The 17,294-nt window shown below is 44.6% G+C and overlaps 1 protein-coding gene and 1 long non-coding RNA gene across 2 annotated transcripts in view; one reads left to right on the top strand and one right to left on the bottom strand.

Moving 5' to 3' along the window:
* Positions 1 to 9,215: 9,215 nt before the first annotated feature.
* Positions 9,216 to 10,222, bottom strand: LOC104856292. Its single transcript, XR_778587.1, has 3 exons — positions 10,037 to 10,222; positions 9,739 to 9,905; positions 9,216 to 9,508 (listed from the first exon to the last, which is right to left on the bottom strand). It is a non-coding gene; the product is annotated as an uncharacterized LOC104856292 (long non-coding RNA).
* Positions 10,223 to 15,441: 5,219 nt separating this feature from the next.
* Positions 15,442 to 17,294, top strand: part of LOC104856293 (zinc finger protein 878) — a 30,802-nt gene continuing 28,949 nt past the window's right edge. Inside the window, 1 exon segment of the mRNA XM_010615651.1 lies at positions 15,442 to 15,585. Coding sequence (XP_010613953.1) covers positions 15,583 to 15,585 — 3 coding nt within the window. The 5' untranslated portion in view covers positions 15,442 to 15,582.

The following is a 17,294-nucleotide window of genomic DNA, read 5'->3' as shown; positions in this document are numbered from 1 at the left end:
CCAGGGCCTCTCTGGACCAGGGGACAGTCAACGGCCCATGACTGTCCTGTTTACACTCTGGGCAGGGACTGGGAGGTGGTTGAGGATTTGGGCAGGCTCTTGCCCAGTGGCCTTTTGCTTTGCACTTAAAGCATGGCCCTGGTGGCGTTGACGTTTTTCTGAGCCCTCGGGCACTGGACGACCTGGCTAGGTTAGGATTGATGGCCTGTGCAAGCATTTGATATTTTTGTTTGTGGGTGCAGTCATGGTGCCCATTATATATTTTAAATGCCGTGGCCAGGACCTCAGCCTAGGGTGTTAAAGGTCCCCTCTCTAAGCGTTTAAGCTTCTCCTTTATGTCGGGGTAGCTCTGTGAAAAGAAGTATGTCATAAGGAGTTGTCTTCCATTGGGAGTCTCCGGATCTAGATTGGTGGATTGAAGTAAAGCCTCAGTGAGGCGCTGAAGAAATGCTGAGGGGTTTTTCAGCCTGTCTTGGATAACCTCCTGCGGTTTTTTTGTAATTGACTTCCTTAAGGGATGATCATTGGAGACCCGCTAGGAGACATGTGACAAAGTGATCTCTGGACGTGATCCCTCCGGCCGAATTATAATCCCGATTTGGTTCCTTATCAGGAATAGTCTCCATGCCAATTGGGTGTTTAGGTGTGGTCTGATGGACCTCATTGCCATATATCCTGGTCTGTTCCCAAACTCTCCTGTGCTCCTCAGGAGTGAGGGTGTTGGAAAGAATCATGAAAATATCATGCCAGGTTAGGCTGTAGGACTGGGTGATATATTGGAACTCGTGAGTAAAAGAAGCGGAGTTGGTGGCAAAACAGCCTAATCTTTTTTCAGTCTGTGAGAAGTCAGACAAAGAAAAGGGAACATGAACCCTGACCATGCCCTCAGCCCCCGCCACCTCCCAAAGGGGGGCAACAACATGGCCAGAGTGGGAGGAGGTCCTGGGTCAGGAGTGTGTTGGGTCCTAGAGTGGGTAACAGGCCCTGAGGGGTCTGGATGATCAGGGCCTGAAGGCCCTTGGATTGGAGGTTGGGGTGGAGGTGGGGGAGGTCTCTGAAAGAGGTAGGGAGGAGGCTCATCTGCTGGATAAAATTCTTCAGGGGCAGAGGGCGAACTCAGGGTTTTAGGAGCAAGCAAAACATGACAAGGCTGACAAGAAGAACAGAGGGGTGGTTTAGTTCTTCAGTAAGAAAAGCCCTGAACATAGGGAATCTCACTCCATTTGCCCGTGTGCTCACAGAAGTTGTAAATATCCCAGATGAGTGAGGGATCAAAAGAGCCATTAGGTGGCCACTTATTTTGGTTATCTAATAAATATTGAGATCAAATTTGAGTAGAAAGCCTAATAAGGCCTTTAGGTTTGAGGTCAGGGGTGAGGCTGAGGGTCATGAGATTTTTTGAGTAGACAGCCCAAGGGGGAGTCTGTCAGAATGGGTTGTCCCGATGCCATGGTGGAGAGAGAAGGTTTCTGTCAGACTCTGAGGTGTCCCTGGGTGAGAACAGAAGACCATGAGATTAATAGCACTGCTCAAGAGGATCGTCACAACTCTGGAATGGAGAGCTAGGGCCAATGGGCCATAGGAGACTTGGGACCTGATATCAGGAATTTTGAGTGAGAGGCCAAAAATGCACCAAGTCTCATAGAGGAAGGGGAAATCTCTGCCAAGGGAATTGAAACCCAGACTGACAAGCTTGTGAGTAAAGGCTGGTTACTCACCTATCGATGAGGCCAGTGGTGGGCACATAGAGGTGTCGGGGCAATTGGACACAAGTTGTTGGGCAGGAAGATCGGGGAGCCAAGGCTCAGGGCCCCTAGATCCTTGGCATTAAAGCTGGGAGCCGGTAGCACCCGATCTGAGTCATGGTACCAATAAAAGTAATCGGAGCCTGCCAAAGATCACTCCACACACTGACAGAGCTCATCTGAGAGATTTATTGTAGAACCACTGCAGTACAGTGGCCTACTCAGTAAAGGAGGGAGAGAGCTGAAGGGGTTTGGTTATATAGCGGGTGGCTGGTGTAGGTGGGTCAGGGAGTTGCATCAGCTGCTAAAGCAGCCACTCAGGGGTCATTATTTGTGATCCATTCCTTATATGGAGAAGTCTTGCTTGCATGTCAGTTTCCCTTGCAGACGATGATGAGTGATGTAGGAAATGGAAATTTAAGGTATAAAATGGCAGTCGCTAACCAAAATGGCAGTTATCTTATAACAAGTATAGTCCCTTAGGTAATATTGATCTGATGGGAGATCACAAGGTGGGACAAAACTATGATCAACCAATAAGACTGCAAATCTAGTCAGTTAGGTAACATTGATTAAACAGCAATCAGATGGGGAAGCTAGTCACATATCAAGCCTACATGGAAGGAACAAAGACTTCCTCAGAAGGAATGGGCTAGGGAAATTTTGGTCCCCACACAAAGTGATTGATACCTATTTAGAATATCAATCACTGCTATTCATCTCTAGCATGTTAATATAGTATATTTTCTCTTTTTATAATGCTGACCTTTAGTCAATGTATCTGGCTTGTTTTTCATATTGACTCCTGGAGGGCCAGTCCTGTCTAACTGCCAGAAAGATATCTCATTAACTTAGCTGACTATAATAATATGATGAAGGCCTTATTGAGCTTTATTAAAAATCAATAAGGCAGTTTTGACCTCTGCAACCAGACTCCAGCAGTTAGGACAGTGGCAGCTAGATCTGAGGAATTAGAAAGACAAAGACAGCTAAACTCAAACAATCAGAAAGACATGACAAAGAACTCAATAGGGCTCTAACTCGAGCCCTTGTGCTTGCAGGGCAAGCAGTGAAACCACTGAGCTAAATCCCTGACACCCCCACCCATAATCTTAACCTCCAAAAGACAGGGAAAGGTCTCATGGTGGAAGAGATCCAGGGTTAGGATGAAAGACAAGACAAGAAGCCAATCAAATTCCAAGATTCTTCCAGGGACAAAAATCTCGGTAAAAGGAGCTGCAGACAAGAAATCCGTTCACTTTCAAATATTCCCTACTCATCCAGAGTAGCTGTCTGCCATGTAATGCTAGAGCGCCCCCCAGTGAACTTCCATACTAACCAAAACGTGAAATTGTAAAATGTTGTGAAATAGATCTTTTTATAATATCCTTTATATCTAGGAAATACTTGCCTATTAATCATGGGACTCCAAATGCCAATTAAAGGGCAATTTGTGCTGGCAGCCATTCTCAAGACTTGGACCACAGGTTTCACTGGGACAATCTAACCTCATCCCCCCTACACTCATAGAGGGTGATATTGAGTTTGTATTGCCTCAGTTTCCTTTTGTGTGATCCTCCACTGGTGGGATGACAGTCTTGGCACTCGAGATTCCTCACTCCTGCCTTCACAGGCTGTGAGTGATGATGACTCGTGTGGGCCATCTCATTAATTCACTATGTGCGTGCAAGGAGAGAAACTTTCTTTTTGCTGATCTTTTATTCAAACACATTCCTGTTGCTCTTTATCCCCCGCCCCCTTTTTGGTACCGGGGATCGAACTTGGGTCCTTGTGCTTGAGTGGCAGGCGGCAGAACCACTGAGCTAAATCCCCGGCCCTTTCCCCACCTTTTTTGAAGGCATGTTTCTGCTACAGATTAGAGAGGAACAGTCCTAAGAGATTTTAGTTAGCCTTTCTCTCCTAACAACTAAAACTCTCAAGTCCATAGAGAAATGAGCACGTCTCCATAAAGATTCTGAAGATAAGGAATGCCATTGTATTTATTTATTTATTGGTACCGGGGCTCACTCCACAGCACAGTCTCCTGTCCAGCAGACAAAGAAGGCTGAATTTGAGACACAGAGGAAAGAACCGACCTCTGGATGACACTAGAGGGAGCTATTTCCGTAAGCAGCAATCGTCCGGGCCAAAACACACGATTTAAAGGATTTCTGAACTGCAAGTTCATCTCCTTTGCTAAAGTGAAGGACACAAACTCAGTCCACTTGAGAGTCACGAGTCTCCTCTTTTAAGAGGCTGGGATCATGTCCCGAGCTGTGCAGATCTAAGTGGCTAATGAGGTACTGGGTGATACTACTCGGGACACTTGGTGACGTCTACGGACTTAGCATAGAAGGTTCACTTTTTTTTCTCACTCTCTCGATCTCTTACTCTCAGAGAAGGCCCCAACCTCCTTGTTCTCTCCTCCTTCTCCTAGGTCTGGTTCTCATACGTGGAGGGAAACTGATAAATGTGCCTCTACTAACATAAAATTTGTGGTTGCTACACAAGAGATAACAGACTTTAATCTGTGAGTTTCTTAAGTGGGTTTAAGTAAAGCTTAGTCAGTACTGCTATAGAGGGAAATTGCCTAGGTGGCTACATAGAAAATCCAAAATATCTGGGAGATGACTTTGTCATAAGGCCAAGTGCTGAGATTCCTTCTGAACTATTACTTGTCTCTATCTAGAAGACAGACTAGAAGTTTTCATTACATCTTGCCCTGTTTGTCACCGTTCACTCAGAGATAATTGAGTCATTGAAACAAGGCCTTGGCTAAATCCTTCCCTTCTCTTCCCTTCCACTTTTCATTTGTTCTGTCACCAACCCACTATCCCCAACAAATTGGCTAGATACCTAAAAAAAATTAAATCTATATAGAGAACAGTGTACCAGAGGGCCTTATCCTCACTCTATATTTTAGAGCTTCTCAATTCAAGGTCTTGGAGTACCAATTAAAAAATGGTCAAAGCTACTCTTAGATTGCTATAGTAGGCCATTATTCCTCAGATTATATAAACCAAAGAAAAGTTCTTATTCACTTCGCAATCTGGCTTTAACAACCATCTTAGCCTCCTTGAAAGAAAGAGCCTTCTGGGAGCTCTCTGCACTTGAGATGTGGCACAGACATCATTACTGAGGACATGAGAGGGGTTACAAAGGTCCTGGTCCAATTACTCAAAGAGAAAGATTGAAGTGAGGCACTGTTCTAAATCCATACATGAGTAAGTGGATAAATTCTGACAATGTTAAGGGGCCAGCGAGGCACTCAAGGCCACGCTTGACCTTCCTGATGAGAGATGTCCTAGGTAGAGACGTACAATAGGTTGCGATCCAGATAGGCATTCTTCCTCATCAGAGAGGGGGATAGATGTCCTAGGTGAAAACCTACAACAGGGTAGAATGTGTCCTAGACAGGCTTCCTTCCCCATTTCAGAATTGGGGGAAATTTTTGCACTCCAATGAATGTAAAAGAGACCCTTACATTCAGTCTTTCTCTTATATGGGGGCTGAGCCATCAGACTGCCCCTGGAATGTCTTCTTAAGCACCACAGAGATTTAGATTCCTCAGAGTTTAACCAAAAAAGCCTTTAACTTCTGTTATACTACATCTTGGCCATGGTATCTCTTGAAAGACCCCCCCTTCCCTTCCAAAAAAGGTGACCAAGTGTGTTGTGGACTATAAATTACAGTGCCACCTGCCTATTAGACCAGCTTTGGAAAAAAAACTGGAGGAAAATGGCTTATATTCAATCATTCTTTAGTCTCAAAAGTGACCCTAAGTTGGTGTCTCAGTTTTCCATTGACACTGCCTAGTTAATTGTTTTGGGGCCAATTTTACTTTTGTTTGAGTGAAGAGGGACCCAACTTTGGGGACCTAACAGGGCAAGAACACAACCTAGAGAGGCCCTCTTTCATTTTTTTTTTTTTTTTTTTTTTTTTTTTTTTTTTTTTTTTTGGTTTTGGGCATGGAACTCTGAACCTTGCACTTGCAAGGCAGGTGGTGGAACCACTGAATTAAATCCCTGGCTCATGTTCCTTCTTTAAAAGAACATAGGCACAGGAAGATAAAGAGAAGGAAGGATAACTGCTATGGTTATAGGTTATGTCATAAACTAAAATAATAGTTGCTGCTGATTCATAAAAAGGCCATGCTCAAATACATCTCAGTGCACTAAGGTTTAAAAACAATTGCCTTATGTGTGCTTGTCTGTCTATTCAATCTGTAACTGTTACAGAAGGAATTGGCAGGTAACACACAGAGAGCAAACAGAATGGAAGTAAAATAAAAAAGTTTACTCCATCGATGGGGCTCAATGACACCTAACGTTGGTGCCCTGATCAACTCCCCATTGGGTTACAACTCCTTCTTTTATAGGGTTTTACAGCTTTGATCTCATTCAATTGGTTACATTGCGTTTTCACAGCTCACACTGCTGATACCTAAAACATGGTGGCAAGGCAGCTGAATTCCAACCCCGATGCAGTTCTTTGTCAGGGAAAGTTACCTTTAAGGTTTATTCAGTTACCTATTCTAGCCAGGGGGAAGGGAGCTTGTTTGGTCAACAAAGCTAACAATGGTTCTTTTCACTTACAAAACTTTTGGGGGAGACTAAGTTCCTCTGGTACCGGTTAATTCTGAACTAAGCAGAGTGAGGGGCAGAAATTATCTTATATTGTGACATTTCCTAAGTTTTTGCTATTAAAATTTTCCCTGTCACAACCAGTTGCAATACCTAGAGTTGTCTTGTTTGAGCTCAACAATTTCTTTCCTTCTCCTTTTTGCTTTTGCTTTTTTTACATTTCCATAGAAAATGGTTTATATAGGTTAAAATATGTCTACAACTTAAATTGGCTTATAGATAAAATAATTGTCATTAAAGTGATAAGGGCATGGCTGCATGAACCATGAAATTGGGTGGGCCAAGGCAGGAGGCCCACCTCCTGTGGTGAGGAGCCAAGGTTCGTTTCCTAGACTGCCTTTCTCTCTGATTCCCTGTCTCCTGACAATGAACAGCCCAGCCCACGGCATGGTATTGGGTATCGGACACAGCCATGTCTCCACTTTTTCTGAGCCGTGGTGCTGATTTCATTCCTCCCGGCAACAGACCTGGAGAAAATCAATTTTACAAATGTCTGTGATGCAGGGACCCTTGTCCCTTCTGGCTTCTTCTTCATGATGATGGTCAATTTCTAAATTTCCAAATATATCCTCACATTGAAAAACTTGTGATAGATGTTAATAAAAGCAATGAAAATTCCAAGAAAGATTTAACATTACTGGCTATGTGACTCGGTGGTAAAGTGACTACCATGCTCACAGTGAAATCCTGGGTTACGTACACAACCATACACACAAAAAATTAATATTTTAATTATTCAAATGAGACCTCTATTCATAATTAGATTATTTAAATGAAAATTTCAGCTGGGCATGGTGGTACTCGCCTGTAATCCCAGCACTCAGGAGGCAGAGACAGGAGGATTGCTGTGTGTTCGAGGCCAGCCTGGGCTATATAAGTGAGTTCAAAGCCAGCCTGAACTACATAGTGAGACTTTGTCTCAAAAAACAAAAAACAAAACAAAAATAATTAAAGGAAGGTTTCCTATAGAATTTGGAATGCTGAGAAATACTGAGGGAATGTTAATGTGTGAGCAAAGGCAGTTGAAAATATTCCTGCTAAGAACAACTTTCAGGAGGGACTTCCTGTTAAATTCACACTGAAAAACTCATTGAACTCGTGCATCTACATGGACATGTGCTTTGGGAATGAGTGGAAAGGGAGAGGGGTGTAATCTCTCAAATAGTTGCCGTGGTCCTTGCACTGTTTCTACACCATTCACAGAGGTCATATATCATAAACGTAAGTGTGCACCGTCACCACAAAATGTTTTCCATAATTTTCAAGTGGTTTTACATGTTAGCTATGAAGGTGAGTTACCAGAGCCCAACATATTTAAGTGGGTTTATGTTTTGTTTACACCCAGTGCTGGGGATCGAACCCAATGATTGTGGCTGCTGAGCAATTGCTCTACCTGAGCTACATCTATAGCCTAGCAAGTAGCATTTTCTTCTGTTCAGTCTCTTACTCTTTTCTGGGACTACTCTTTTGCAGATAGAAGTAGAAACTGCAACCAGGTTCTCCACAACATGCATCACAAGTGATGCTCAGTCTTCACATAGCATCTTTCTGATTTCTTTAAGGTAAAATGAATGCATTGCAAATGGGTCACCTAGCAGAGGAAATTCCATAAGGAGGAGATCATATCCTGGTCATTGGCTTCAGGTCCAGCTTTGGCACTAAGCTCTTAAGGCAGAATATTTGGGCTCTGCCTTCCCAGCTTTCAGCTGCTGTTCCTTTCTGTCAACTCCTCAGCGAATGCCTCCACCTTGAATTTTTGTTTTTGTTGTTTGTTTGTTTGTTTTTGCAGTACCAAGGATTGAACTCAGGACTTCATACTTGCAAGGCAGGTGTGGCGCCACTGAGCTCAATCCCTGGCCCTTGAATTTTTGAAATGAAAATTTTATGTGATAAAGATGACTCTGTGCTGTTGCTTAATCTTGGCACTCTGCTGTCCACACATAGGATCAGGGACTGGCATTTCTTGTTTTTTTTGAGACAGGGTCTCACTATGTAGTTGAGACTGACCTGGAACTATGCGGCCCAGGCTGGTCTCAACTCACAGTGATCCTCCTGTCTCAGCCTCCCTGAGTGCTGGGATTAAAGGCATGTGCCACCACGCCCGGTTTGGGACGGGCATTTCTGTACCCTTGGGACTGGGTTGCATCCTGGGATGGGCTCCTGGTGCTGCAGCAACCAAGCACCCTGGAACTGCCTGTGCCTTTTTTGCATCAAATATTGTGGCAGCTCAGGTGACCTAAGCAAGCCTCGAGGACCACAGCAGTGCAGTTCTGCTGCTTTCCTGCCCTTAGTTGTCCCAGTTTAGGGAGTAGCTGGTGGCAGAGTCATTTTATGTCATTTATGAACTGGGCCTTTCAAATTCAGCAAGGCTCCAGCCACTGGGTGGATGTTTTTGCATCCCAAGTCACCTTCCCTAGAATCACAATGGGAGAATTTCCTGAAAAGGGTTGACTCAGTGGGTCAGAAGTCCTGTTGGCTGCAGATACAGATGCACTTGGTAAAGGAGCACAACTGCTATCTGACTGGGAGTTGAGGAATACCGTGGCCCAGATGGTGGCAATGCAAGAAGCCCTACCTGTTTCTGGAGAGGGCAGCACCCAGAAGCACTGTGGAAGGTCATTCCCTTCCTTCTACCTTCCAGTTAAAAGACCTGAGATGTGACTCTTTATTAGAACATTATAAATCTTTATTTGCAAAGTTTAGTGAAAAAGTCAACCCACACATTCTTCCTTCAGCTTCTAGGGCAGGAGATCAGAAAGGTGATTTTTTTTAGGGATTCACACTTGATCCCCTGCTTAGCTTTCATGCTTATTCATTCAACGTCATACTTCCCAGAAGTGGTTGGAACAGTCTGATCAGTCTGATTTCCACGGTACTTAACCTCAGGCACCTGGGTAGTAGCATCATCAACCATAACATCAGGCACCTGGGTACTCATGTCCTTTAGCTCAACTTCAGGCACCTGGATACTCCTGTCCCGTAGCTCAACTTTAGGCACCTGGATCCTCCTGTTCCGTAGCTCAACTTCAGGCACCTGGGTGTTTACATTATGGCCTTGAACTGCAGTCTGCTCGGTCCTGCTAGTGGAGACAGCCTCCTGGGAAGAGGTCATCTCGGAGCCTGGAAGAAGAGCAGTGTGTGGAGATCACACCTGGGCCTCCAAAGCCTCCCTAGGAAAGTATAGGCAGGGTAGGATCCTAGGATGCCAGAAGACAGGACGAAGTCAGCCTTCTAGGTTGCTTGCAAAGATGAGACCATTTTCTTGCTGTGTGGACAGCCAGGAAACACCTGGACCCCTCCCAAGAGTCTGGCTTTTGTTCCAGGCACCCTTCCCTTTTCCAGGCTAGTACCTCCCACTGGAAGCCGCCTGAGGTGATCAGCCCGGTTTCTGCTCATCTCAGGTACATCCTGTTGTTAATAAGGCCATCCAAATATCACGATCCCACTCTAGCCACTGACACGTGAAGCAGGGTGTGGGTCACAGGTTTGACCTGTAAGATGTGCTCTCCATCAGGGCCTAAACAGGGAGCAGGTAAGAGGTGAGGACAGAAGGCAGAGGTGGAGGAAATAGGTTCATGGGGTGTTAGGCCCGGGAGGTGCCCAGACAGCGAGGAGTGTAGGTGGGGAGGGAAGATGAGGCAGCCTCACCTCCACCAGCCAAGCCCCCAGGTGAGCTGCTCTTCAAGTCATGAGCGGAACCGCTTGGGTTTCTCATGACCTCCAACCATGTCTCCTCTCACTACTGCAGTTGCAAGAAGGTCTGGAACTTACACAAAATACCAATGGGCAGAAGCCTCAATGTGGTCTCTGGTCCTCAGTGACTAGAACATAGAGCTGGAGGTGACAGCAGGAGCTGCAGCCCAAATTCCCCTTTTATAGAAGGCTCATGGCTGGGCCCTACCTACTCACACCCTTCTCATTGGCTCCCTGGCTCTGCCTACCCTCGTCCTTCTCATCCAATCCCAGGCCCATTTTCCACTTGGTTTAATGTTTAATAAACATCTTTTGTTATTTTTTGTTTTCTAACGTTTTTACTTTTTCTGTTTTGTTTACTAACTGAGGAGGAAATAATGAAGCAAAATGTGAATTTGCTTGAACCTAATGAGACCCAGAGCTATTAGAATTTAACTCACAGGAGATATAGCCAATAAAGAGTAGCAAGATTGCCTTGCCTTGAGGATACCAGAGTGGTTTCAACAGAATGAATACCTTGCCTTCTCTTTCTTATTTTTTTGGAAGTAAAATAATAAAAGTTTATTTTGCCTGACAAAGTTCGATCAGACTCAGATAGGCAATGGTGATCGACCTCGTATTGGGTTGCAGCTTCTTTTTTTTATAGGTTTTACAGCTATGATCTCATTCAGGTGCTTATATTTTATTTTCTAAGTTCACATTACCCATGTACAAATTACAGTAACCAGACAGTTCACTTTAACCCAGACATAACAATTCCTTGTAGTTAGGGAGTTTACCTCAAGATTCATCTAGCTATCTATTCTAGTGCACAGGAAGGGGGTGTTCAAGGTTAGGGATGAGGCCAGATATCTCATTTCATGATCAATGCCTCTAGTGTGTGTTAATTTTGAACTAAACAAAGCAGGTTGCTGTTAGAGACAGCAGAAGTCATTTTGCATTTTCCTAACATTTTGTAGGTTTTTAGATTATTTACAGAAGTTCTCTGTATCATTCCTCCCTTTGTTTTGGGGGTAACTCCTTACCACTCATTGAATTCACACCCATTAAATCTAATGGGTAGCTGAGTAAGGGCGACATTGTTAGCTTTGTTGGCTCTAAGGGTAGGTCACTCATGATGCCAATTGCCTGATAAGTCATCATGGTGAGTGGTGCACAAATCTAGCAGTCAGAGGCTAATAGCAGCAGTGAATGAGTTCCATCAATTAAATCCATCGTATCTATTCCTGTATAATTCTTTGGATGCCCTTTTAAGATATTTTGTATTTCCTGTAGTGCAGGAGTTTTTTTTTTTTTTTTTTCTATTTCTGGAGGGGGGCCCTTCCAGACCTTTTTAATCTGTAGAATCCATCTTTTTAACCTCTAAGGCACATGGCTAGCAGTTGACTGATATCTAATATAAATATGAAAAACTACTCCCTATAACCAGCTTGCCTTCCAAGGCCAGGCTACATACATTTTTAAGGGGTTACAATGTCGCTGTGTACAATTATCACAATTACCAATATTTTTGTCACAGAACTGTTCAACCATATTTGAGTTTTATCTGAACAATACATCTTTTTTGTGTATATCTACCACAGTCAAGTATGGTACCAGGGTTTCCATAATGTTCTTTAGGACAGGTATAAAAAAGAAGCGTGAGGGGGTGTTCCTCCAGTTCCCATTTAACAGTTTTAAAGATCACATATTTTTTATCAAACATCATCTTTAGGCTTATAAACTCTTAATTCAAAAAACAAAATGCCAGGGATTTAGCTTAGCAGTTTGGTGGCCTGCCTTGCAAGTGAAAGGACGCGAGCTCAATCCCCAGTACAAAAATAAAACAAAACAACTCATAAACATTTGACACAATAAAAGTCCATAATATCTTGATTGCAGTCCCATTCTTCAGCCATGCATGGACTCACCAGCTTCTGGTGTGGTGAAAGCAGGGCTTTGAGTGTGCTGTCTCCTGGAGTCACAGTCCATGGGGTTCTCAGTCACTTCACTCTATAGTGATGAATCCACAGTTGGACTTTAGCCATCGTGAGAGCTGTGGGAGTAACTATAAGAGCCTCATATGGTCTTTTCCATATAGGTTGCAAAAGCGCCTTTTTCCAATTTTTAGCATAAACTCAGTCCCCTGGTTTTATCAAATGGGCAGGGGTTAGCACAGGGAGGTCCTCTTTATCTGAGTATTTATAGCAGCTAGGGGCCTTTGTATCTCTGTCTGAAGTTTATGTTTAGCTGCCTTTTTGACTTCTATATCTGCCTTAACATTGCCTTTTGCTGTTGTATCTTTTCCTTTTTGGTGCCCAGAGCAATGCACCATTGCTATTTTATCAGGTTCTTACATTGCCTCCAATAATTGTATTATTTCCTGTTATTTTTAATCTGTTTGTCCTCCGCTGTGAGAAGACCATGTCCTTGTATATTATGCCATGAATATAAAAGGTAGCATAGGCATAATAGGAATCTACAAACATTTACCCTCCTTCCCTTTTGCCCATTGGAGAGCCTATATGAGTGCCCTTAGCTCTGTTCACTGAGCTGACCATCTGGTGGGGAGGGATCCCACTTGGACCTTTTCATCTTGAGTCATCACTGCATAGCCAGCATAGTGTACCCCATTTTCCATGAAGCTGCTCCCATCCATGAACAGGATGAAATCAGCATCAGGCAGCACGGTTTTCTGCAGATCTGGATGACTTGACAAAAACTCGTTGGTGAGGCTGAGGCAGTCATGGTCAGGGGAGCCAGGTTCTGAGGGCAAAATGGTAGCGGGATTCAAGGTTTTTAATGAGAACAAGACATGGAGTTGGGTTCTCACAGATAAGGGCCTGATATTATTTGACTCTATTATTTGAGAGCCACTGATGCTCTCTATGATTCACCAGTTCTAGGATGGCATGGGGAACCTCTTGGTGCTTCCTGGACTACATACCTCCCTGGAATGTGGCCTCCACTTTCTGAAAGCAGCTCTAAAAAGAGTGTTAACAATAAAATAAAATAAAATAAAATAATTAAAAGTGTTGATAGTGAAAAATCACAAAGCAGTAGAGAACAGGTGACTCCTGTACATATAATGTTGAGGAATTTGTCCTCATTGTGGTTCTTACTGGTTACCAGAGGGTTTTTTGGGTTTTTTTGGCAAGTGGTTCATATATGCAAAGACTTGGAGTAGTTTGAATGAAATATATACACATGAAGGAATACTTTAAAGACCAGTCACATAGATCTCAGAAGAATGGGTGATGCATATGGAAGTTTATTTAGTTCAGGTGCCTAACATGAACCGAATTATTTTCTTTGTTCCTGGGACAAAAATACTTGACATAGAGACTGTAATGATAAAAGATTTATTTCTGTTCCTGGTTTCAGAGATTGCAGTCTGTGGCCAACTCTCTCCAATGAAGAAACCTTATGGTCAAAGTAATTGAAGAAAAAATGTTAGCCACCTTGTGGGAGCTAGGAAAGAGAGAGCAGAGTAAAAGCCTGAGAGGAAAAGATAAAAGGCGGGGGTCCACATATGGTCACACTCCATGATCTGGCCATCTCTCAAGCAAATCAAGTGACAATAATGAGTATCACAACACTCCAGATAATATTTTTCTTCTACTGAGTATTAATATGTTGAAACATGTAGAGTTTTAACCTATGAAGAGAGAACTGCAGGTCAGAGGGATCTTATACTCTGCTTTTTTGGAGGGTGGGTACTGGGGATCGAACTTGGGTCCTTGAGCTTGCGAGGCAGGCAGCAGAACCACTGAGCTAAATCCCCAGCCCCGGGTGTTATACTCTGAAGTCATTAGCTGTCATTGCATTGTGGCCAAGAAATGTTGCAGTGTATTGCGTGTAGGGCTGCATTTTACGAATTTTTTTTCCAAAACCAAACCAAACCCAGTGCTTTACTAACTACTACACTGTTATAATATGCTTTATATGTACAATAAGGTAGCCTTTAAATTCTAGGCGGTCTTACAGAAAACAAAGGAACAGAATTATAAATTATTGAAATAAGTGAACTGCCGCAGTTATAGGTATACATTTAAGAAAATTGTATAGCTCTTACAAGACCAGCAGTGTAACTTTATTTTGTACATTTTAATTGAATATAAACAATAATTTAAAAAGAAAAGAAAACCAGCATAATAAAAATACATCTCTCAACTAAATATATTGGATAAATATAATTATTAAGGGCAGAAGGAAAAAGGAAAATGGTGATATTTAAGGGCAGATTGACTATGTGCTGCCCCCTGGTGGGGGAGGCGGTGGCGGCGGTGGCAGGGGATTCTACCGTGGTGGTCGCCATGGTCGCCGTCGCCGCCTCCTCCGCCTTCTCCTCCTCCTCGTCATCGCCCTGCTATGGCGTCCCTGACTCGCTTCAGGCAGCGGCCCGCAGAGTCACAGTGACGGTGAAGGTGACAGCCGAGTATCCTGGGTGGCTGCACTGTTTCTGTGCTGTTGCCCCTGCGGATTATCGCCTGGGTCGCCACCACTGCCACCCTGTCTGCGCCCGAGCGGACATTTCCTCTTGCTTCACAGGCTTTTCCGGAGCTGCCTGCACAGCGCAGGGATGGGGAGACTGGCTGGGGAGAAGGAGGCGATCTTAGGCCCGGGTAGAGTTACCTACTCCTCCCCGCCCCTTTCCCTGCCCCACCAGCACCTCATTAGCAATTATCCTTGCCTTCGCACAAAGAATGTTTATTTTCAGAAATCACCTTTTCTTTGTGACCCTTAAGCAGCTTACTGGTCAGATGCAACTGAAATGAAATGTTTGCTTTTTTTTTTTTTTAAATCTTGACTGTTGCAGAACATTGCTATCATTTAAATTGTTTATTTATTCAATAATTGTATTGCTTTTGGGCACATATGCATTTTCTTGACTGACTATGAACACAGTGAGGGGATGTCTTGGCCAGGAAGCCGCCCTACCTCATTCCACAGTTTGACCAATCATAAAATCAGATACTCCCTCTACTCCATTGCGTCCTGACCCAACCTGAACCCATGGTTCTCTGATGTCAAGGGATGTTGACTTAGGAGATGACTGAGCACACTTGTGACCACATTTTCAGGGCGAATACACAGCAAGAGCCTATAGAATCCAGTAAGAAGTGCAGCACAAAAAAGCCAGGAGCACACTCTATTTAAAAGCCATTATCCCTCAGGCTAGGTTAGGCTCCCATCCTGGGAAAATCCAAGGGTTAAAGTCTCTGAGTTAAAAGCTATCATTTGCGATCCCTTCAGGCAGGAAGAGATTTGTTTTTGTGGTCACTCTCGCCTCAGAGGGCGGGCAGTGGGGCAGAAGCCAATCAGTGATGAAGGGGCGGGTGGTATAAACTGTCCAATCAGGTGGGCGGAGGCAGGCAGGCTCTTCCTGTGTCATGGCGCTAAAGTTTTGATCCTGAACACGTTGCTGAGATCTGCTCCAGCTGGCTAGGCCTTCTTACTTTATGACTTCTAACAGCTGTGAGCTGCGCGGGAAGGACCCTGGAGGATCCTGAAGCCACGCAATGGTAACGGTGTGGGATGGGTGTCCTGAGATGACGTGAGGTGGTTGTGAGGTCTGGATGTGAGTGGCTGGAACCAGATATGGCGGCACCGGAGCCTCTCCTGCAATTCTAGAGTCTGAGGGCCTCATGGTCTCCAGTGCTTCAACACACTCTGTCCCTCCTGCTCTGGCTGGGGTTGGGCAGTTTTGAGTCCCCAGAGTTCTGTCTCTTCATGGTGACCTCCCAGCCTAGAGCCAGGTCTGAGGCAGCCCCAGCCTGCAGCTGTGTCTGCATCGGTGTGGGGAGGACAGGAGTCACAGAGGGATTCCCTGATTCAGGTGTTGGACCAAACTGGGTGCAGCTGTGATGTGCTGGTCCCTGGGCTTATTCTCCCCCGACCTGGGAAACCTGAATTTTATAAATGCCTGCCATGCAGGGTCTCAAACACACGATTCATTTCCTGAGACCACTGCTTCTCCAGGTTTTAATATTGCTGGTGATGTGACACAGTGGTGAAATGCTTGCTTGGCATGCAGTCAACTCCTGGGTTCCATACACAGCAATGCAAAACAAAAAACACAAAAACATACCAAAACCTCTTAATTATTAAATGGGGCCTCTTCCCACAGTTAAGACTATTTAAGTGATACAGTCCCACCGAGTTTACAATGGTGAGAAATATGGAGGGGATATTAATGTGTTAGGAAGAGCTTATGAAAATGTTCCTGCTAAGGACAACTTCCAGAAGGGGCTGCATGTTAAACACACACTGAGGAACACATTGAACAGGAGCATTTACATGGTTGTGTGATTTTTAAAAAATGAGTGAACAGGAAAAGGATATCATCTCATAAAATTACTATGGTCCTCAGACTGTTAAAGACACTGTTTTAAAAACTGAAATGCTTGTGGAGCAAAAGGTTAAAAGCTCGCTTGATCTTGATTTTCAATCAAGATACAGACAGTGAAAGCAGAGTCTCACGATCCTTCTGATCTTTTGGGTTTTAAGCAGGAGGTGTCATAAAAGTTACCACAGGGATAACTGGCTTGTGGTGGCCAAGCTTTCACAGTGACGTCGCCTTTTGATCCTTCTATGTCGGTTCTTCCTAGCACTGTGAAGCAGAATTCACCAAATGTTGGATTGTTCACCTGCTGATAGGGAACGTGAGCTTGGTTTAGACCGTCACAGGTTAGTTTTACCCTACTGATGCTGTGTTGTTGCCATGGTAATCCTCGTTAGGAGAGGAACCGCAGGTTCAGACATTTGGTGTCTGTGCTTGGCTGAGGAGCCAATGGGGCGAAGCTACCATCTGTGGGATTAAGACTGAAGGCCTCTAAGTGGGAATCCTGTCTTGGCGGAACCCTAGGGCAGCATAGAAGGAGCCTCGGTTGGCCTCGGATAGCCCGGGCGTCTGTCGCCCCCGGGGCGTGCGCACGTCCCTGTGCGCATTGGGACCCGGTCCCTAGAGGAGAGCCCTTGTTCTGGGAAACGGGGCGCGGCCAGAAAGGGGGCCGCCCTCTCAACCGTCACAGAACGCACATTCGTGGGGAACCAGGCACTAAACCATTCTGGGTCCGGGTTTCCTACATGGCAGAGCAGCTCCCTCGCTGCGATCCATCAAAAATCGGCCCTCCACACAAGGGTTTGTCTCACCTCTAGCGCTAGCCTGGGTGAGACGTGGTGGCGTGGTGTCTCTCGATTCCTTCTTCCCACCCGCCGATCCTCCTCCCCC

This window comes from Fukomys damarensis, unplaced genomic scaffold (genome assembly GCF_012274545.1).
Source record: "Fukomys damarensis isolate Sample0158 unplaced genomic scaffold, DMR_v1.0_HiC HiC_scaffold_37, whole genome shotgun sequence".
Taxonomy (NCBI): domain Eukaryota; kingdom Metazoa; phylum Chordata; class Mammalia; order Rodentia; family Bathyergidae; genus Fukomys; species Fukomys damarensis.
Note: the sequence above shows the minus strand (reverse complement) of the source record. Positions and strands in the feature narration are given on the sequence as shown.